This window comes from Piliocolobus tephrosceles, chromosome X (assembly GCF_002776525.5).
Source record: "Piliocolobus tephrosceles isolate RC106 chromosome X, ASM277652v3, whole genome shotgun sequence".
NCBI classification, from domain to species: Eukaryota; Metazoa; Chordata; class Mammalia; order Primates; family Cercopithecidae; genus Piliocolobus; species Piliocolobus tephrosceles.
In genome coordinates, this window is record NC_045455.1 from 68,687,489 (window position 1) to 68,711,214 (window position 23,726).

Here is a 23,726-nt window from a genome sequence, read left to right on the forward strand (position 1 = left end):
ACCAAATTCAATAATAGGAGTATAACATTCTTCTATCAATTTCCCATGCTTCTCTCCTCTATTCACTGTCTATAATGCAATACAAGAAAACACTAAGAAATAAACTATTGCTTAGTCATTAAAAATTCAAAACATAAAGAAATTAAAACTAAGGTTACATGTGCAAATCAGGATTATAGCATATCTAGTCTTAATTTTTAATTACCATTTCTATATACTGATACAAATTAAAAGATATATACTTAGCATGCAACACAGTTTCAAAAGAAACCATTAATATACAAATCTGATGATTCACAAAGTATTATCCAACTGTGTAGATTTGAAGAGCATAAACTCAAGTTGCCAATTTTATTAAAACAAAAGCCTTATCAATAGTTATAATGCTATAAAGAGAATCCTAGACAATATAATTTGTGCCCCTATAATGATTGAACCAATACACCAATACCTATAATTGAACAATAGTATAGATTTTTATACTCTAATAATGGGAAAAATGAATCCTACTATATTCAACAAGAAAAAAATGCACTTTTTAATAATCTAAATAGTATAATCTCACAATTTAAGAGCAGACATTTACATTTTCAAACATAATGACGACTGTATTTTAAATAAAGTATCTAAATACTTTAACGAATTCTGCTCTGTTTTAGAACAGAGCCCTCAGAAATAATACCACACATCTACAACCATCTGATCTTTGACAAACCTGACAAAAACAAGAAATGGGGAAAGGATTCCCTATTTAATAAATGGTGCTAGAAAAACTGGCTAGCCATATGTAGAAAGTTGAAACTGGATCTCTTCCTTCCACCTTACACGAAAATTAATTCAAGATGGATTAGAGACTTAAATGTTAGACCTAAAACCATAAAAACCCTAGAACAAAACCTATGCAACACCATTCAGGACATAGGCATGGGCAAGGACTTCATAACTAAAACACCAAAAGCAATGGCAACAAAAGCCAAAATTGACAAATGGGATCTAATTAAACTAAAGAGCTTCTGCACAGCAAAAGAAACTACCATCAGAGTGAACAGGCAACCTACAGAATGGGAGAAAAAGTTTTACAACCTACCCATCTGACAAAGGGCTAATAACCAGAATCTACAAAGAACTTAAACAAATTTACAAGAAAAAAATCAAACAATCCCATCCAAAAGTGGGTGAAGGATACGAACAGACACTTCTCAAAAGAAGACATTTATGCAGCCAACAGACACATGAAAAAAATGCTCACCATCACTAGCCATGAGAAATGCAAATCAAAACCACAATGAAATACCATCTCACACCAGTTAGAATGGTGATCATTAAAAAGTCAGGAAACAACAGGTGTTGGAGAGGATGTGGAGAAATAGGAACACTTTTACACTGTTGGTGGGACTGTAAACTAGTTCAACCATTGTGGAAAACAGTGTGGCAATTCCTCAAAGATCTATAACTAGAAATACCATTTGGCCCAGTCATCTCATTACTGGGTATATACCCAAAGGATTATAAATCATGCTGCTATAAAGATAAATGCACATGTATGTTTATTGCAGCACTATTCACAATAGCAAAGACTTGGAACCAACCCAAATGTCCATCAGTGATAGACTGGATTAAGAAAATGTGGCACATATACATCATGAAATACTATGCAGCCATAAAAAAGGATGAGTTCATGCCCTTTGTAGGGACATGGATGAAGCTGGAAACCATCATTCTGAGCAAACTATCGCAAGGACAGAAAACCAAACACTGCACGTTCTCACTCATAGGTGGGAATTGAACAATGAGAACACTTGGACACAGGATGGGGAACATCATACACCGGGGCCTGTTGTGGGGGGGGGGGGGGGGGGGACAGATAGCATTAACAGATATACCTAATGTAAATGACGAGCTAATGGGTACAGCACACCAACGTGGCACAGGTATACATATGTAACAACCCTGCACCCTAGAACTTAGAACTTACCCTAGAACTTAAAGTATAATAATTAAAAAAAAAGAATTCTGTTTTGTTTTAAAGTGCCGTGTTTTAAGAAAAGCTATTCTTAAATAAATCACTATGCTGTATTAGATGGTTTAGGGCACTCGAATAAAGCTCCATTCTAATATTCTACTTGATTCGTGGGCTACAGACTGAAATAACATTATTCATTAAATTGTCTATTTGTTCTTGAGGTAGATGTTAAGAAACACCTCTCACTAACGATAATTTGTTAGCCATATGCACATGAATGAATTTCTTCAATTATTTAGCTAGTTACTTACTGAGAGCCATGCAAGGGATTCCATGATTCGATGTTCACATCGTTCTAAGTGTTTTATCATTTCTCTTGTCAAGTTGCCTTCTGCTTTGATAAAACTTTCAATCACTTTGTAAAAATCAAAGGCTTTCAAATTAAGCACATTCAGAATCCATGGGAAAGACAAATCTGTTCCAGAATCAAGATTCTGAGATGTACTTCCTAAAAATGAAAAAAAAGTAACTTAAGTATGAAATATTAACCCTTGAGCTAGATATTTTTTTGGAAAGTCTTATCAAACAAAGAAAACAGTAGAAAGGTTAAACGATTTTTATTTAGAGCAGAATTTTTTTATTTTGGAGTCTACGGACTCATCGGAAATAGCCTTCCAATTTTGAGTGTATGCACATCTATGTTTTTCCTAGAGAAAGGGCTTATAGCTTATCTCAAATTTTCAAAGGTTTAAATACCTTAAACTTAGGAACAGGTTTAGTATCTTACCAACCATTTATTAGCATATCTATTTTAATTCTCATTAATCCTTGGTAAGAGGAGAGACAGATTCTTCAAGATCCTGCTAATTTCATTAGTTAGAAAATGGTATCTCTTTAAAATATGCATTTCTTGGTTATAAATGAGGATTCAGTTTTCCTTATTTGTTTACTAATAAGGAAACTAGAAGTTCCTCTTTCACTGTGTTTTGCATCCTTTACAAATGTTCCTTTTGTTTCTGCAAGCAAAACTTTCTTTTAACATTTGCAACATAATTTGCAAAGTGATATACATTTATATTTTTAAAAACACTGTAACTGGCCTTTGTTCTGTTTATCCGGTGAGTTCTAGCTTCAGTGTTTAGTTTCATAACCATGGAGGTTATAGCAGTGCTTCCATATCATTAGAGGCCACTCTTGAATACTCCTTTGGCGCTCTACAATCTCACAGGTCTTCGGAGGGATTTCAAAAGGTACCTTTTCTAAATTCAGTATACCAGTATACTCAGAAGAGGAGCCTAGTGAAATATTATCCCCAAGATGGCCTCAAATAATTCACATAAGCCTCTTAAATGGCTTATAATGACCAATTACATTGTTCAGTATATAGTGATCTAAAATAAGCATTCCTTCTCCTTAACCTCACACTATCCCTCTCCTCCCACCAAAGAAACACACCACATTTTAACTTTAAATTGAACAAAAATGTTTATTTATGAAAATTTAACTTACTGCTATATGTGGCCATTACAACCTCAAGAGCACACGCCAATAAAGACATATGAAAAATGTTGTCATTCAGAAGTTTGCTAAAGGGAAAAAAAAAGATTATAAAATATTTACTTTTATAAAAAGAAAAAAATTGTTTTACTAAAAGTAAAAAATTTACCTAAAATTTTGAATGGATAATCGTTCTTCTTCCTGAAACAGATAATTAAAAAAAAAAAAAAAAGAAGTTGTTTAATTGAAACCTTATTTGTGTTAGCATTGAAATTTTTTTTGTTTTTTTTTTTTTGGTTTGTTTTTTGTTTTTTTGTTAAGATGGTGTCTCACTCTGTTGCCAGGCTGGAGTGTAGTGGCATGAACTTGGCTCACTGCAACCTCTACCTCCCAGGTTCAAGTGATTCTCCTGTCTCAGCCTGCCGAGTAGCTGGGACTACAGGCATGTACCACCATGCCCAGCTAATTTTTGTACTTTTAGTAGAGACAGGGTTTCACCAAGTTGGCCAGGATGGTCTCGATCTCTTGACCTCATGATCTGCCCACCTCGGCCTCCCAAAGTGCTGGGATTATAGGTGTGAACCACCATGCCCAGCTGAAATTTTTTTATATTGTTTTCAACTTACTGATTTAAGCATGGATTCCATTACTCGGTAATACAAGCGAACTCCAAGTTTGTATCGCTACAAACAAACAAAAAGAAAAATAAGAGCCTGCTATTTTAGAAAATCACAATTACTAATTTTTTTTTTTTTTTTTTTTTGAGATAGAGTGTCACTGTTTTGCCCAGGCTGGCCTTCACACTCCTGGGCTCAAGAGATCCTCCTGCTTTGGCCTCCCAAGAGGCTGGGATTATAGGCATGCACTTCTATACCCAGCTGACAATTACTAATTTTTTAAAAAGCCTTTTCTTAAAACATACTTCTCACCCTTCTTAGAAATATGGCCGCCAAGAAAACACAAAAGCTAGCTTGTCTAAACCTCAAGACTTAAGTATTAAGTGGTGATTAACATTCCCAAGTAACTTAACAAGAGGGTAGGTCCAGTACCTGGATTTCCTTAACTACATTTCAGTCTATATCATTCATACTAAAGATAGGTTATATGCCCAGTACTATTTTAAGCACTTTATGTACCTTCTATAACATTTCTCATGACCTAGGACATGTATTTTCAAGATGGCTGTCTAGGATTAAGAGGACAGTCTTTGTCCATAAATTTAGTAAAACTGACACAGACAAAAATCAGATCAAACTGACCTTATGAGCAAGAAGTTTTAACCAAATAACTGGTTCCCATTATTTGAAAGAAAAACCAAATTTTAGAGATATAAACACACACTATATTATTTCATTCCAAATTAAGAGCAAAAATCTCATACGCGATCATGCACCGCATAACAATGTTTTTGGTCAATAACTGACTGCATATATAACAGTGGTCCCATAAGATTATAATGGAGCTGAAAAATTCCTATTGTTCAGTGTAATGTTGTAGTGCAATGCATTACTCACATCTTTGTGATGATGCTGATGTAAATAAACCTATTGCACTGCCAGTCATAGTGTAGCACATACAATTATGTATGGTACATAATATTTAATAATGAATATGTTACTGGTTTATGTATTTATTATACTATACTTTTTATTATTTTAGACCATCCTCCTTCCACTTGTGAAAAAAAAAAAGGTTAACTGTAAAACACCCTCAGGCAGCTCCTTCAGGAGATATTCCAGAAGACAGCATCATCCTCATAGGAGATGACAGCTCCACACACTTCATTGTCCCTGAAGAGTTGAGACAGAATTTGGAGGCAGAAGACAGTGGTATTGTTAATCCTGATCCTGTGTAGGCCTAGGCTAATGTGTGTGTTTGCCTTTGTTTTTGGCACAAACGTTTATGAAATTGAAAACAAAATGTAAATAGAAAAAAAGCATATAGAATAAGGATTATAAAGAAAGAAAATATTTTTGTACAGCTGGACAAGGTGTGTTTTAAGCTAAGTGTTATTACAAGAGTCAAAAGTTTTTTACAAACTGAAGATTTATAAAGTAAAAAAGTTACAGTGAGCTATAGTTAGTTTACTACTGAAGAAAAAATGTTTATGAAATTAGTTTAGCCTAAGTGTAGTATTTATAAAGTCTATGATAGTGTACAGTAATGTCATAGGTAATGTTGTAGGCCTTCACATTCACTTGCTGACTCTCTGACTCACTCACTGACTCATTCAGAGCAACTTTCAATCCTGTAAGCTCCATTCATAGTAAGTGCCCTGTGCAGGTGTTCCATTTTTTATCTTTTATACTGTATCTTTAATGTACCTTTTCTGTGTTTGGATACGTTTAGATATACAAATGGTAACACATTGGTTTGTATAGACACACTCTACCAGGTTCACACAACAAAACTGCCTAATGATGCATTTATCAGAACATATCCCTGTTAAGTTGTGCATGGCTGTAGGATCAAAAAGAACCATTAAATATCAATGTTTAAATCACTGATGGCATCAAAATATAACCTCACTACACTGAAATAAATGTGTACAGTGGACTACAGTTTTCCAATATATTTTTGTATATTATCTTCATTAATGCCACACAAAAAAGCAGAGCAAATATAGAACCTGAATCTCAGAGAAGTTAAATGACATGTCCAAGATTGACAATGGTAGAACCAAATATAAACCCAGGGCTGAAACTCCATGGCCCATACTCTTACCTATTATATTAGCTTTAGATTTCCTGAAATAATAATGACATCACTCAATAATATCACTGAGAAATGGCATGTATAGTATAGTCCCATTCACATTAGGATTTGCATACATGAACAGTCATACATGTAGAAGTCAAAGCAAAATCAAAAATCTCATATCAAAGATTTCAATTTTTTTCTTAGTTGTATTTTCTAAAGTTTCTACAAGTGGTATGTGTTCCTTTATTACACAGTTTTTATAATGGGGTGGGAGATAGTTTCCCATACAGTTTCCTATAAACAGCAGCATACACAGGCAGCAGGGATATAGTATCTGCCAGTATTTTATACTACTAGAAAAATACTGTTAGAGTATTTATACAAACTGGAAAGATGCTGCTTTTAACATTATTACTCTATAGTACCACTAATTAAAATAAATTCAAGTTACCTGTGATCCAATTTCGACACATCCCTGTCCCACAGCTTTAGCAAATTTCTCTTTAAAGATGTAGCCTATATCCTTCACTCTTTTCAGTATGCTTTCTTTGGGATTCACTGTGCAGTTCTTTAGGAGGTAAAAAAAGAAATCAATGTTGAGGATACTGTGTAATCAGAATTAATATTTTCTGCTCCATAATATATGACTTTTAAAATTGTTTATAAAAATGTGGAAACGCTTCCACAATAACTAGGTAACCACAACTACTGAACATAAGCAGACACTATAATTTCATTGGATGTTAATGACCAAAAAATACTAGAGTACAACTAAAAAACCCTATTATCTAAATTTTCTGCCACTAGGCTAGAGAAGAGCAAATTTGTTAAGCTTTCCATTCATCAAAAAGAGCCTCATACATTCTCATAAAATATCTTCAATTAAGGGTTATATTGGGATGTATGTTGCTTCCAAAAAAGCAAATGAAATAAAACCAAGGCTTGCGCTTGGTATCATTCCCTAATTTTTTTTTTTTTTTTTTTTTTTTTGAGACAAAGTCTCACTCTGTTGCCCAGGCTGGAGTACAGTGGCGCGATCTCGGTTCGCTGCAACCTCCGCCTCCCAAGTTCAAGTGATTCTCCTGCCTCAGCATCCCAAGTAGCTGGGATTATAGGCAAGCGCCACCATGCCTCACTAATTTTTGTCTTTTTAGTAGAGATGGGGTTTCGCCATGTTGGCCAGGCTGGTCTCGAACTCCTGACTTCAAGTGATCCAACCACCTCGGCCTCCCAAAGTGCTGGGATTACAGGTGTGAGCCACCATGCCCAGCCCATTTCCTAATTTTAAAATGTGCTTTGAAAGAGTTATGAATTAGCTAAATCATTTAATTACATTTTCAGAAATACAAGATAGGGAAATTGTTCAAAAGAAGTTCCCATACATGTATCATTTGGAATGGGGCTATTCAACTTTAATAATTAAAACACATCACAAGATGATGTATTAAAATGCATATTATAATGTATTATAATATTATATAATTCATATTATATTAAAAGTAATCACAGCATGATTCTCATCAGCTACAAAGATTTATTTTTTTGATTCTTTATACATAAAACACATGCAAAATATACATTCAAAAATAAAATTTCTAAAATTAAGAGTATGGCCAGGCACAGTGGCTCATGACTGTAATCCCAGCACTTTGGGAAACTGAGATGAGCAGATCACCAGATGTCTGGAGTTTGAGACCAGCCTGGGAAACATGGTCAAACATCATCTCTACAAAAATTACAATAATTAGCTGGACATGGTAGCAGGCTCCTATAATCCCAGCTACTTGGGAGGCTGAGGCCCAAGAATCACTTGAACCCACAACGTGGAGATTGTAGTAAGCCAAGATCATGCCACTTCACTCCAGCCTAGACGACAGAGTGAAACTCTGTCTCAAAAAAATAATAAGAAGAAGATTATAATTTTCATTCTAATGTGCATTGTCTGTCAACATTTTCACATTCTAGAATATCAACAATTCTATATTCCTGAAAAAAAAAAAAGCACACAAATCTTAGAAACATATAACAAATAAGCATTTCCTGTCATAAAACAATTGTTGCCAAAATCTCCATTAAAATGTTCATAGCTTCTAAGATTTCACATGGAGGGAAGATGGCATTAATTTTAAAAATTAAGAAACTTGAAATAATAGAGAATTAAAATGAAGGAAAACCATAATGATCTTCAAGACATGTTCACTTTGACATATGCAATTTATCATCTACATAATTAAGCTTTTAAGCTTCATTAAAAGTTAAGCTTTAAATTGAGCTCTAGAAAATGTCTTTCACATGCACTCATATGTTCACTGGAGTGCTATTCACAATAGGAAAGACATGGAATCAACCTAGGCGCCCATCAGTGGTGGACTGGATAAAGAAAATGTGGTACTTATACACTATGGAGTACTATACAGTCATTAAAAAAAAGCACGAAGTTATGCCCTTTGCAGCCACATGGATGTAGCTTGAGGTCATTATCCTAAACAAATTAATACAGAAAAACAAATACTGCATGTTCTCATTAATAAGAGGAAGCTAAATATCACGTACTCATGGACATAAAGATGGCAACAATAGACACTAGCGACTACTAGAGGGAGGAGGGAGGGAAGGGAGCGAGGGTTGAAAAACTGTATAAAAACATAAAGATCATATAGTTTCCGAGTTTAAAAAAAAAATCTTTGAGGCAGAATTTTTTTAAATAAAAAAGAACTCCTACATACTCCAAATATTGGAGGAAGTATTCAAAATGATATAACAAGAAAGAGCTTATCATTCTCTTAAATTCTTCCATTATCCCTTGCTAAAAGGTTTAGGTACCTGGGTACATATGTTTTGGCATATATTCTCGTGCTATAGATAACTCATAAACAAAAGTGACTTTACGCATGTTGGAAAAACAAAATCAATTCTGAGCCAAAACAATTATGAATATGAAGACAGATATTACTTTGCTAATTCCTGGGAGAACATAGCAAGAGACGACAACAGATTATGACAAAATTACAGACAGGTTATGGCAATGAATGAATTGTTAACAAGTACAAAAAGCACAGTTGCTGAAATAAGCCAAATTTTAAGAAGTCTCCTGACCCTACGTCCAATTTTAGAGGATGAGCATTTCAGTGGGTCCCAACCCTCATCTGAGTTCAAGGAAGGAGTGAAGGAGCAAGCAAGCAACATAGATGATGGTTTCATTCTCTCTCTTTCTCTCTCCTTGTCTTCAGGGGAGAGAGGGTAGCAGATGCCTTCAGATATCAAACTCATTGTCTATCAGGAGTTGCAAACTACAATGCTAACAGGGCCAGGTAAGAATTGGAAATAAAAATGGGTTAAATATTGGATGAAAAAGATTATAGGGGTATGGGGAATGTTAAGTCCTATCTAACACTACATTCAAAGAAAAGATCTTAAAAGTAGCCAGAGAGAAAAAGACAGATTAACTATAAAGGAACAACAGTTAGATCGAGTGACATAAGACTTCTTAATTAGCAAAAATGGGATCCAGGAAATGTATTATCTTCAAACTTACAAGAGTCTAAAAAGTAAATGTCAACCTGGAATTGAAGATCCAGCAAAGCGATCTCACAAAAAGTAAGAGTAAAGAAAATTTCAGACCAAAAAACAAAACAAAACCTCAAAAAGTTCATCCCAAATTAATACCACTAAAGTAATTATCAAAGGATATATCTGAAGACGAAAACAATGATCTCAGAAGTGAGGCATCAGTTGTAAGGAAGAATGGTGAGCAAGGCAAATAGGTAAATATAAAATTTTTTTAAAATAACACTGTATAAATAAAACAATACTACTAATAATATCTACTTTGTAGGATTAAAAAAGCAAGAAAAGATTATGGATAACTACATGTTAGATAGGAGATAAGTACTTTAAAAAGAATCCAGTACTTTAACTTTTAATTTCAAGTTTCTTTGCCAAGATATTATAATAAATAATGTTGCATATATGGCTTACATTAAAATAGGAAATCAGATTTTCTGAAGGTTGATCACTTGCTGAATTTAAAATCATCATTAATTGTTGGATAGTGTTCATAACAGTCCTAGAGGGGAAAAAAATAGGAAAATGTGTTAAGCAATGAAGGGAGAAAAAAAGAAAAAAATGAAATGTTTTCTATCCCCCAAGTTAAACGTGTCTTCAAATACACTGCCTCCCGCTTGTCTTTACATTCCCTCAAATAAGACTGTGGTTTATAAGAAATTACATTTTACTTAAATCTTTAAGAAAATATGTATTCACAATCAATAAGTTTACAGTTATAGAATGGATATACTTATTTACTAATAAAACTACATATCAATAAAATAGTGGCATTATTTTTAGGAGAAACTATATAAACTGGCAACAAAATGGTATTGTTTTAAGAAAACATTATTACAATCAAATGTTAAACATTTTCAAATTAAAGACAATAAGATATTTAGCAACTCAAGTAAAGAATCAGATGATTCTTCTTTACAGAGACCTTCAAGAAGAAAGGATACTAAGATCCTGGATACATTTAAAAGTCACCATTTTCAAAGCATAAAATTAGGTCAATCTCTTAAGATCTCATTAATTCTATAATTTTATGTGTGTGTATATGAAGGGGGAAGTACATGGTAAATATCAATATTACAATTTTGGAGTAGCTGAACATTTGGGATACTTTAATTATGCAAAGAACTGTAGACTGTTTAGGGCTGAAAAGATCCTCAAATATTATTTAGTAAAATATGCTCAGTGTTCTCAGCTAAGCATGTCTAAACCAGTATTTACCTTCCTCATCTTTCTTTTCTTTTTCTTTTTTTTTTTCTTTTTTCTTTCTTTCTTTCTTTTTCTTTTTCTTTTCTTTTTTTTTTTTTTTTGAGAAGGAGTCTTGTTCTGTCGCCCAGGCTGGAGTGCAGTGGCGCAATCTTGGTTCACTGTAACCTCCACTTCCCAGGTTCAAGCGATTCTCCTGCCTCAGCCTCCTGATTATCTGGGATTACAGATGCCCACCACCACACTGGACTAATTTTTGTATTTTTAGTAGAGACGGGGTTTTGCCATGTTGCCCAGGCTAGTTTCAAACTTCTGCCCTCAGGTGATGTGCCCACCTTGGCGTCCCAAAGTGCCAGGATTACAGGCTTGAGCCACCACACCTGGCCTCACCTTTCAAATATATTGCAACACAGCTTCTATAAGCTTCTGTGTCCACTAATCATATTTAAGCTACAGTGATTAAAGCCACAAATGACCAACTGGTAAAAACAAAAGACTTTTCTCATTTGTTCTAATACTTGACCGGATTCCTTGAAGCATTTGACACTGTTAGAGAAACACTTGCTCTTAATGAAACTCCTTCCCTCCCTCAGCTTTCTTGGCTTCACTCTCTGCGCTTCCCAACCATACTTTCCCATTCTCTAGAACAGAGGTCCCCAATCTTTTTGGCAACACGGACTGGTTTCATGGAAGACAATTTTTCCATGGACCACGGAGGGTAGGGGGGAATGGTTTTGAACTGTTCTAGCTCAGATCATCAGACATTAAATTCTCATAAGGAGCACACAATCTAGATCCCTCACATACGCAGTTCACAATAGGGTTCACGCACCTACGAGAATCTAATTCCACCGCTGATCTGACAGGAGTTGTAGAGCTCAGGCAGTAATGTTCGCTTGTCTGTCCACCACCCACCTCCTGCTGTATGGCCCGGTTCGTAATGGGACACAGACTGGTCCCTGGCCCAGGAGTTGGGGACCCCTGCTCTAGAACCTCACAACTTCTATCTAGTCCTTAATGCTAGCATCCTTTAGGCTTCCGCCCTTAGCCACTGGCTCTTTATGCACCCTCACTTCAAGTAATTTCATTTTTTTTTTATGGTTTTAACACCCCTGATGATTCCCAAATCTATAGAAGACTATCCTACTGCTTACTAGATAGCTTCTTCAGAAATGCCTCTAGAACAATATTCTAAGTATGAATTCATCAAATATTTATCAAATCTGTTATTGTTCCTTCATTCCCACCACTACCATTGGGTCAGATCTTTAAAACCTCTCAAGTAAACTGCTGCAACAGACAAGTCCAGAGATTTTCATACACTACGTCTGTGGTAGTAAGGCCAAGGCATATTCCTCAGTGGAATGAGACACACAATTTTTTTTTTTTTTTTTTTGCGTTAAAAACACTTGACTTTTATTCTGTATTTTATTACTGAAATATGTTGTTCTACCCATCCCACCCCACAATAAAAATCTCACTCAGGCCCCCCATTTCTTTCCCTCATCGCTTCTTCCACCACACCATCCCGGGGGAGACACAATTTTTTAAAAGAAAAATCAAAACAAAATTCCTCAGGTTATTCTAATTTGCACACCTGGTTAAGAACCACTGAGACAGACTGACAGGTTTATTTCTCACTTTTTCTTATTCTCCTCAGTCTATCCCCCCCACAGACTATTACCATGTGAACTTGCAAAAATTATGTCTGATTTTATCCTTACCCCTGCTTAACATCCATTTATAGCACAGGCTCTATCATATACATGCTACAGTCCAAATTTGTGAGTATGGCATATAAGGCCCTTCATATCTAGCACCCATTTTCCTCTCCTGTGACTTCCTACTCTCATTTTATAGTCAATCAATACAGAGCTGCTGCTAATAGTTTCCCAGACACATTGTGTTATGTAATATTATGAAATACATGTTTGGTCTTTGACCCCATATCCTGACATACAACTCCTAAAATACTTAGAAACTCCAGTGATGTCTTTTTGTGTGCTAATGAATTGACATGGCTGGCAGCCCCTAGGAAGCTTCTGGATGGGGGCTGGTCACTAGAAATCCCAAAGCAGAGTTAGAGGATTGGAACCTTCGACCCCAGCCCCCAACCTCTGGGGAGGGGAGGGAAGCTGAAGTTTAGGTTGATAATCAATAGCCAATGATTTAATCTGTCATGCCTATGCAATGAGGCCTCCATAAAAACCCAAAACGGCAGGGTTCAGAGAACTTCCGGATAGCTGAACACGTGGAGGCTCCTGGACGGCTGTCTGGCCAGGGAGGGCATAGAAGCTTCCCATCCCATCCCCCATACCTCATCCTATGCATCTTTACATCCGTATCCTTTGTAATATCATCTATAATAGACCAGTAAACAGAAGTGTTTCTTTGAGTTTTGTGAACCAAGCAAATTAATCGAACCTAAGAGATGTCATGGGATCCCCAACTTGAAGCCCTTTGGTCAGAAGATCCAAAAACCCAGACTTGCAATTAGCATCTGAAGTTGGGGCCAGTTTTAGGGACTGAGCCCTCAACCCGTGGGATCTGACACTATCTCCAGGTAACCAGTGTCAGAAGTAAATTAGAGGACACCCAGCTGGGGACTGCTGCAGAACTGATTGCTTGTTTCTTGGTGAGGAAAACTTGCCCACATTTGGTCACATAATGTTGTACAAATGTGTTGATTCCAAATGTGTTAATTTCTGTGTTGATTGTTGTCGGTAGTGTGACAGCAGTTTTCTCCACTTACATGTTTCACACTTCCATCCCTTTGAACATGCTGTTCCCATTCCCTAAAATCTTTATCCTGTGACAAAGGCCTTTACATGTTTCAAAATTCAGTTCAGACATTGCTTTATAGTCCCTTCTGTGTCATCTCAGTATCTTGTCCATAAGTATATACTATACTTATATGAAAATGTATCCATGTACATATTTATACAGTCATTTGAAATATATTACTGATTGCCTATTATGTACCAAGTATTATAACAGGTCCTAATTATTAGATAGTGAACAAAAAAGTTACGGTCTCTGTGATATGGAATTTTAAGGCTATTTTGGGTATTAGTAAAAAACAAGCAAACACAAATGAATCTACCAATATAAATTAGGATGCATGCTATAAAGAATGGAACAGGATGCTATGAGAAATAATAAAATACTTCAGAGAGAAACATATTTTCAAAAGCAATATTTGTGCTGAATGAAGAATAGCAGTTGGTAATCCATGGAAAGAAAAGGAGGAAGAGTTTCAAGATGAGGGAATGTCAAGAAGAGGGATACGAGGGTTTTCAAAGTACAAAAGAACTTGGAAATCCCAAGAAACTAAGAGAAGGCCAATATGTGACTAACACAGAGCAAGAAAGTAAACAAGATGAGGTTGGAGAGGCAACAGAAACCAGATCATATAAGATCTTTTAGGCATTGTTAAGGAATTTGCATTGTATACCAATTGCAATGGGAAGCAGTCAGATGGTTTTAACAGCAAGGTGAATGTAACTGATTTACATTTCTAGGAGAAATTCTGGGGGCTTTATGGAGAATAGCTTTGATGGTGAGGAGACAGCAACAGGGAAGAGACCAGATGCAGGTAGTAGGCTACTCCAAAAAAATCCAGGAGAAAGAGAACAATGTCTTGGACAAGAGTTGAGAGAGCAGAAATGGAGAAAAGTAGATGAACTCAGGAAATATTTTGGAGGTAGATTATTCAACAAGCCTTGATAATAGATTTTGAGGTGGGAAATGAGTGAGGAAAAAGACATAAAAAATAGTTCTAATCCTTTTAGGTTGTATGCAGATCAAATAGTGATACTTTTAATTTTTTCTTTTTTATTTACTGAAATGGAACACATTCCTATTTTAGGTTATGTTCCTTAAGGATAGACAAAACTAGGTCCAATAACCGTATCTTCAGCAACTAGTAAAATGCCCAGCACACAAAGATTATATATATACATATTTTTTCTTTCTTTTTTTTTTTTTTTGAGACAGAGTTTCACTCTTGTCACCCAGGCTGAAGTGCAATGGCACAATCTCAGCTCTCTGCAACCTCTGCCTCCTAGGTTCAAGCAATTATCCTGCCTCAGCCTCCCGAGCAGCTGGGATTACAGGTGTGCACCACCATACCTGGCTAATTTTGTATTTCTAGTAGAGATGGGGTTTCACCATATTGGCCAGGCTGGTCTCAAACTCCTGACCTCAGGTGATCTGCCCGCCTTGGTCTCCCAAAGTGCTGGGATTACAGGTGTGACCCATCGCACCTGGCCTTCAATATATATTTCTTACATGTATGTACGTATGAATTGATACATGTATTTCTTACATGTATGTATGAATACATAAAGAAACCTGTGAACAAATCTGAAACACTATAAAGCAATGAATAACAAAATTATAATGTAATTAAAAGTAGGAAAATTCATACCTAACTGGAGTGTGTGGAGGAATTACATTCACCTCTTCATCAAGGTTACTTTTTCGTGGTGTTCTCTGTGTTTCAAAACTAAATCACAATAAGCGAAGTCATTCACATACTGAAAATTTACAATTTGTTCTTTATGCATCAAAAAAGCAGTATAATGCTTCTGTTGTCTCATAAAATCATATAAAATGATAACTCAATAATAGATATGATAGAAAATAGATGACCCAACTGCTGCTTAAATAAAATCTTTTTCACTATTGTTTTTAATTGTGGGTCTCTTTCCATTATGCTTATGACAAAGAGGTATACCAACCATTATTTTTTTAAAAGTGAAAGTCAGATGCAGATGCTTTCTCCCTGGTGGTATTGATAACCAAATTGTTCAGTATTAAAAAGCATTAAAACTCTAGTTTTTCAATGCATTATTCCTTCCAAAAAACTTTATTTCCACTTAAATAAAATTTAAAACATTTTACTGTGTTTAACTTCTAAATTATGCATATTTTCAGTTTCATATTAAAAGAGTTCATGCTAAAGACACAAAATTAACTTTACTTATGATCAGTCAAAAATTTTAACAATCACTCTCAACCATTCCAATTTTAGGTTTCTACATGATAATAAAAGAGACTACACTTTTGTATTAACTGTTTTTAATAAACCGGGCAGGCAATAGTATATGAAAGGATAGTAATAAAATAGAGACCACCACTATTTGCAGAAACTAATTACTTTAGACATTATCTTTTGGTGCACATTTTTAAAAATTATATTCAGTTAACTGCAAAAAGATAACTGTTATAGGACACACATTTCACATTAAATCTGTATCTGTAGATAAGTTATATGCTTAAAATACTCTTAACCTTTTCTTTGTATAAAGACATTTGAAAGTAATTTGTTACAAATGATATCTAAAGGTCGCTAAGCTAAAAACTATATAATCTACCTATATCAGTATCAACCTATATCCAAGGCAAATCAATCAAATATACCATGTGCAATACCTGTCTATAGAATCAGTCTGAAGAGTCCTATCATGATCCAAAAATAATCTTGCATCTAGATCTTTATTTTTAAGATAAATTTCTTCATATCGTTTAGACAGACTTTCAACCTTGAAAGAAAAAAGTCTTTACTTTACTGAAAATTATCCTTTACATGTCATTACATCTCTCAGAACACAGAGGCACAGATTTCATTAAAGAATTTTTGTACAATATACATTTAATTTTGCAATATACACTGAGTTTGCATGCAATATAAATAAGGTCTATCTAAAAGTGAGGTACAGAAAATTGCAATATTTGTTCAACTTTGATTTTAGGTCTATTTCATGCATATGAAAGATTTACTAGAATTTTACACAGACAAAGATAACCAATGCTACAAAACAGTACCAAAGATAAAAATAGGTATTATTATAACTGTTTAACTGCCAAGATTTTCCAAACATTCCATATATGCTTTACTTTTAATCTTTTTTTTTTTTTTTTTTTTTTTTTTTGAGATGGAGTTTTGCTCTTTTGCCCAGGCTGGAGTGCAGTGGCACAATCTCGGCTCACTGCTACCTCCACCCACCAGGTTCAAGCGATTCTCCTGCTCAGCCTCCCAAGGAGCTGGGATTATAGGTACCTGCTACCACGCCCGGCTAATTTTTGTATTTTTAGTAGAGATGGGGTTTCACCATGTTGGCCAAGCTGATCTTGAACTCCTGACCTCAGGTGATTCACCTGCCTCAGCCTCCCAAAGTACTAGGATTACAGGCGTGAGCCACCATGCCTGGTCTACTTTTAATCTTCTATGTTTATCAATATAAAATATTTTTTCAAACATTATTGCAAATCCTCTTGATTACATATTCTACCAATGTTTTCTAAACCCTTTGGTTCACTCCAGTACCCTTCAGTTAAGTATCTTGGGCAAGAGAAAAGTTTATCAGTTCAATTAACACACTTGCACAATTTATTCCCAATCTTAGATACTTTTTCAATTGCTAGAATTTGTAAATCTTTCATCAGTTCTGATCCATAATTTTTTAATCATACTTTAAAAACCAATGCCCAAGAGAAAGCTATTGGCATGCCTTCTACTGTGACTTTTAACGCCAAAGTGATTCCAACCTGAGAGAAGTAAAACTGCATTCTAAAAGGAGAGATAGGAAGAAACCCAATTAAATGCAAACTTTTCATTAATCTTCATAAATGTATTAGATAGAACAATAATCTGTGCTTGATTAAGTTTAATCATTGTTCCTGTCCTACCTTAGTTGAGGCACTAATTACCAGTCATCTATTGATTGACTATATTATGTGAAATATTGGAGAAAAAGTAAAATTACTCTTAAGATTTATATTAAAACTGTAATCCTTTTAACGGAAAAAAAAGATTGCTATAACAGATTTTAAAGTTATGAACAGCCTATTTTTTGGTACCAAAAGTGGTAACAAGACTTATTAATATAACATTTGTTCCCTTCTTGCCTCTTCAGTACCATATTTTAATTGTTCTGCCCTGTATCCCAACCTTAATGAATTACTTAAGAGTTCACTGATCAGACCATACTATCATACATCACTGCACCTTTGAATCTATAATGTCCAACCCTTGTAAATGCTGTATCTGTAATGCTTACTTAGATTTGAAATCACATCACCTCTAAACTATTTTCCACAAAACCTATCAGCCCCAGTTTGGATTAGGTACTCTCCTTTGAGATATCGCAGAACCCTGTGGATACTTTTATCACAGTCTTGTAGACTCCTGTAATGGTCTATATCTTTGTCAGCCTCTCCCACTAGCACTTTAAGGATAGTGACTGAAAGTGAAATCTCTGTATCCATAGTATCTAGCACATGTCTGACATATATTAAGCATTCAAAAAATATTTGTTGAATTCATAAATTAATTCAAAAACTAGCTATCAATTCAGGTTACAGAACTAGCAGTCTAGATATTTTATTTCATGCCTTTTGGTCATAGTGACTAATACTAGGTGCTTCTAAAACACTGGTTTTGTTCTTCATCATTTATCACAGCATCCTTTTCTCCACATATTGCACCTTACCATGCAAAGCTCTGTTATTCTGTTCTCCTTGGAAAGACATTTGTAGGAAAATGCAAAACAAAACAGATAGATGGATGGAATATCACAAAAGTAAAACACTTCTGCAATAGTCACAGTCATTTCAACAAATACATTTGTATTTTCAGTTAAGTAGTTCCTAAAAGTCCTCAAAAGAGATGTTCCACAATATAGTAATGCCAATAATGTAGATGGCATTAATCATGGTTCCTACACTTAATGATGCTTACCAAAGCAAATGTAACTGTGTATATTTAGTTATTAATATTTAGCTATTTAATGGTATTTAGAAGTTTAAAAGTCTATACTTCGGGTTTTGAAAATTTTCAATAAAGATTGCTTTCTAGTATAAATCACAAAATGATGCCAATACATTTGATTACCTACTCAAAAGCTTTTTGTTACTATACAAAAGTTAGTTTCACCACAATTCTACTTGGCTAGATTCTTCTTGGGCAAAAAAAAAAAATTTGATACACAGTAAATTGATCTAAGAAAGTTAGACAATTATCCTCCCTCCATAGTCTCAAAACATTAATATTTTATTAAATTTCCTTTCAGATTACCTCTGGAAGTCCATTAGATGTTACAAGTCCAAGAGAATTCATAAAAGGTATAAAATTTTTGAAATAAACATTTTTCACCTGAAAAAGATGAAGTTACAACATGATCATTAAAATGTAAAACCAGATCTAATGTCTGTCACTATTAACACTAGAATGAAAGTGTTAACTGATATTTTATCAATGACATCCATTCAAGATAGTGTAATATTTATAATTAATTCAATTATTTACTTTTTAATGCATATGAAGGTAAGTAGGAAACTGTTAAAGAAATGGGATTTATGGGAAGAGAACCCCTTGAAACAAATTTCAATATTCCACATTTAACAAATGATAAAAAGAAAGGACACTCAAAAAAATTAAGCAACTTGACACTCGTGGCAGTTTGAATTAAAATCCAGTCTGTCTACCATCAAAACCAAGGCTTTTCTACATTGCCTCTGATTTCTCTCTAGAGTAAATTTTTGGACATTTCACTCATAGGTCATCTGATATGTGCTCAGAAAATATCAAGTCAATTTTTAAGCATAAATTTAAAAAAAAAATTTCACACCCAAAATTAATACCCAATAATTCATTTCAAAACCAAATTATTCAGTGGTGTCTTCTGATGGAGAAAACTTCTTAATTTTCATGTACTTAAATTTATTGTTTCCTTTATAGGCTGTGGGTTTTGTGACCTGATTAAGAAATATTTATCAGGCCGGGCGCAGTGGCTCATGCCTGTAATCCCAGCACTTTGGGAGGCCGAAGCAGGCGGATCACTTGAGGTAGGGAGTTCGAGGCCAGCCTGACCAACATGGAGAAGCCCCACCCCTACTAAAAATACAAAAAAAAATTAGCTGGGCGTGGTGGCACATGCCTGTAATCCCAGCTACTCAGGAGGTTGAGGCAGGAGAATTGCTTGAACCCAGGAGGTGGAGGTTGCGGTGAGCCGTGATTGCACCATTGCACTCTAGCCTGGGCAACAAGAATGGAACTCCGTTTCAAAAAAAAAAAAGGAAAAGAAAAAGAAAAGAAATATTTACCTACTTTTTGATAATAAAACTTTTTTCTATCAAAAAATTAAAAATAAAAATGTTTTGTGGGAGTATACGTGGTTTTATGCAAAAGCACCCTATAATTAATATGGATCTAAAAAAAAAATATACACACACACTCAGAAAACCTGGAGTTATATTCCTGGCCATTTTATACTTGCAGTGTGTTAACAGAATTTTAAACAATTTGCTTTTCTTTATTTATCTTCCTTGCCAAACTTGGAGTTTATATTTATTAAGGTGGGAGTAATTTAATATCAGTTCCTACCTCTATTTCCTAAATAAGTTATAAGAATTAAGTCTCTGAAATACTTATTAGTTTTGTTTCCTAATTAGCTTACATTTACCTAGAATATTTATAACATAACTAGTTCTAATTAACTAATTAGTATGACTAACCAATAGTTATATAACCATAAACAAACCAATTAGTTATATATTAGGTATATAAACCATAAATTATATATAAACCTTATATATACCATAAATTAACCAATCAAAATGACTAACCAATAGTTATATAACCATAAGTGCAATATGTAGTTAATAAAGTGCCACTTAAAATACCACCTAAGCTTTTAACTGACTGTACTTGAAAAATCATAACTATGAAGATTCTAAATTGTAAGAAATTCTTTAAAATTAAAAGTAGAAAAATGGTTTATTCCTAATCTTAAAAATGAAATTTTTCAAATAATTCTGAAATCCAGATAATTAACAATCAGGAATCAGAAAACTACATTTGCTGCTATTCATTATCTTATGAAAAAGCAACAAACCCAGAGTAAAAAGAAGTATTTCAACTACATTTGTCAGCTTATTTGTAAAGGTAATTTGTAATTCTAGAAAAAGAAAGCATATATATTTATATGTATATAAGTATACATATTTATATGTACTATTAATATTTCTAAATGTTTTCTTTTCCAGAATTTCTTTTTTAGAATATACAAAGTTGATATATCTGTATCTATACAAAGTTGACTCTTGAACAATGCAGGGTAAGTTAGAGGTGTCAGTCCCCCATGCAGTAAAAACATCTGTGTATAACTTTTTTATTTTTTATTATTTTCTTAGAGAAGGGGTCTCTCTATATTGCCTAGGCTGGAGTGTAGTGGCTATTCACAGGTGCCATCACATGGATTACAGCTTCGAACGCTTGGGCTCAAGCCATCCTTCCACCTCAGCCTCCCAAGTAGCTGAGACTACAGGTCTATCAATTACTTTTGAGTACCCAAAATTTAACTAACAGCCTACTGCTGACTGGAAGCCAACCAATAACATAAAGATTTGATTCACATATATTTTGTATATGTACTATATATACATACTATATATATATCATCTTATGATAAAAATAGAGAAAAGAAAATATTAGGAAAATTGTAAGAAGAGAAAATACATTTACAGTAAGTTTATGTCATCTGTTAACAAAAATCATGTGCCTGAAACAGCAGGCAACTGAAGCTATAGACTTCAATATACAGTACATATCAAGCAATTCAACTTTTTCTTGTAACGTCATGATTTTTCTCTGCTTCTTGGGAAAAATTCCAGCATCACTAGTGCAACTCCTCATGGGTCCTATGGTGTTATTCAAAGTTTATGGTATTGCACTAAACATGATAAAAAATAGTGAAAACCTCAAGAAGTCACTTTTTATTGCAATATTCAATTTATTGGAAAGATGAACTGCTCACATGGAGATGATTAGTGTCACGGGGCAGCTTTTTAAGTGGATACAACACTTGAGCTTACCGCAATAGCAACAGGCTAAAAAATTATTATAATATGGACTAGTTAATTTTATGAAATTATGACTTAATATTGCATCTTCATGTTTGTTTACATTTCTTGTGATTGCAAATGGCACCATGTACAGTCTGTACTTGTATAAGCTTTGATAAATTTTAACTTTTTTAATAGATTTGTATATATTTTATGGTATAGTAAATGATAAAATAGACTAGTATCTACGTATATTTTATGCATCCATGACATGCCTTTTTCTTAATTTTTTCAGTATTTCTAGGCTACATGGTTTGCTACAAGTTTTTTCAAATTATTGCAAATCTCCAAAAATTTTTCTAATATATGTAATTAAATAAATCTGTGTGTAAGTGGACCCATGCAATTCAAACCTGTTGTTCAAGAGTTAACTGTACATTTGTTGAAATTAGTAAGCCATAGTGCAAAAACTATGATATATCTTGATAAATCATTCTAATACTTCTTAAACTAGATTTTAGGACCACACTCCCATTCCTTCCCAAAGTTAACAGAGAAATTTCAAAGATGTAACATTTTTTACTGCTATCTGGTGTTAGTGATTGTGGACAATAAAACAAATTATGAAAAAAACTGTATGGTAAAAAGGAAAGAAGCAGTAGTACCAGATATCCCAAAGTCTAATGGAGACTCTGTTAATAATAAGCTATCAGTCCCTGGAAGCTTGTTTACTCATTATAAAAAGGAGATTTAATACATTATTTGTAAGATTCCTTCGAAGAGCCACATTCTACGAGCAAGATAAGTAATTCATATGTATTCTCCAGCAGTTATTATGTGCTGTAATATTTAGAAAGAGAGTAATTATAGAAGGCCAAACAGAAATTTAATGTTGGTATCACTTATCACTAAACCAAAACACTAGAGCACTAGAGTTTTCTAAGCAGGGCTTTTTTGGTTGGTTTGTGTGTTTTTAGAGACATAGTCTCACTCTGGCGCCCAGGCTGGAGTGCAGTCGTGCAATCATGGCTCACTGTAACCTCAAACTTCTGGGCTCAAGCAGTCCTTTTGCCTCAGTCTCCCAAGTAGCTGGCACTACAGGCACATGCCACCATGCCCAGCTCATTTTTTTAAATATGTATTTTGTAGAGACAGAGTCTCACTCTGTTGTTCAGGCTGGTTTAGACCTCCTGGCCTCAAGAAATCCTCCCACTTCAGCCTCCCAAATTGCTGGGATTACAGGTGTGAGCCACCATGCCCAGCCTTGGTAGGGTATTTTAAAACATTAGGGGTATCAGTAACCTCAGAGGAATAAAATAAAAAACTACATTTGAAAACTATTGTCTTGATTATATACTTTTCAGTGATTGCAGAGTGAGGGAGCTACTCTCTTTAAAATCAAAGTAACTAAATATAACAAATTAATTTTTTCTAAATATTTTACTACTGCAAAAGAGTTAGTACTAATTACAAAAAACATGCCATCACAAAAGAAGTAAATATTGTTAGGGAGAATTTACATCTAAATCTACTTTTAACTGTTTTAAAGAAATCATGAAGTTAAATTACCTCATCTATATTACATTCATGTTCTTTACAGAGAACTTCAATAATTCTTGTATCATTTTCTAGTTGTTTTGCTATCCGTGCACTCCTGTTCTGGCCTCGCCTGGGTGTTCGAGGTGAACCATTAATGGGTATGACAGCTGTTTCTGTAAAAGTGGTAAATTAGATAAGAACAATTGTACATCCATCATATAAAATAATGAAGTATTCTAACTATAACTTAGGTCAAAAATAATCTTGGTAACTTTCTACTACTTTTACTTATTAGAAGGATAACAATTTCATCCATATCTACTACAAATTATGTACTAATATTAGTTTTTGTCATCCCTCTTCTACTCTGCTCCCAAACAGCCCAAAAAGAACGGTAAACTACAATCTCATA

The 23,726-nt window shown here is 34.3% G+C and overlaps 1 protein-coding gene across 1 annotated transcript in view; it reads right to left on the bottom strand.

Annotated features, from left to right (window-relative positions):
• Nucleotides 1-23,726, bottom strand: part of RB1 (RB transcriptional corepressor 1) — a 174,359-nt gene that overhangs the window by 88,388 nt on the left and 62,245 nt on the right. Inside the window, exons 8-17 of the mRNA XM_023187397.1 lie at nucleotides 23,345-23,487; nucleotides 19,008-19,085; nucleotides 16,364-16,473; nucleotides 15,357-15,434; nucleotides 10,139-10,226; nucleotides 6,612-6,728; nucleotides 4,087-4,143; nucleotides 3,630-3,661; nucleotides 3,473-3,549; nucleotides 2,275-2,471 (exon numbers count right to left, since the gene is read on the bottom strand). Of these exons, the coding sequence (XP_023043165.1) occupies nucleotides 2,275-2,471; nucleotides 3,473-3,549; nucleotides 3,630-3,661; nucleotides 4,087-4,143; nucleotides 6,612-6,728; nucleotides 10,139-10,226; nucleotides 15,357-15,434; nucleotides 16,364-16,473; nucleotides 19,008-19,085; nucleotides 23,345-23,487 (977 nt within the window). The remainder of the gene's footprint in view (nucleotides 1-2,274; nucleotides 2,472-3,472; nucleotides 3,550-3,629; nucleotides 3,662-4,086; nucleotides 4,144-6,611; nucleotides 6,729-10,138; nucleotides 10,227-15,356; nucleotides 15,435-16,363; nucleotides 16,474-19,007; nucleotides 19,086-23,344; nucleotides 23,488-23,726) is intronic.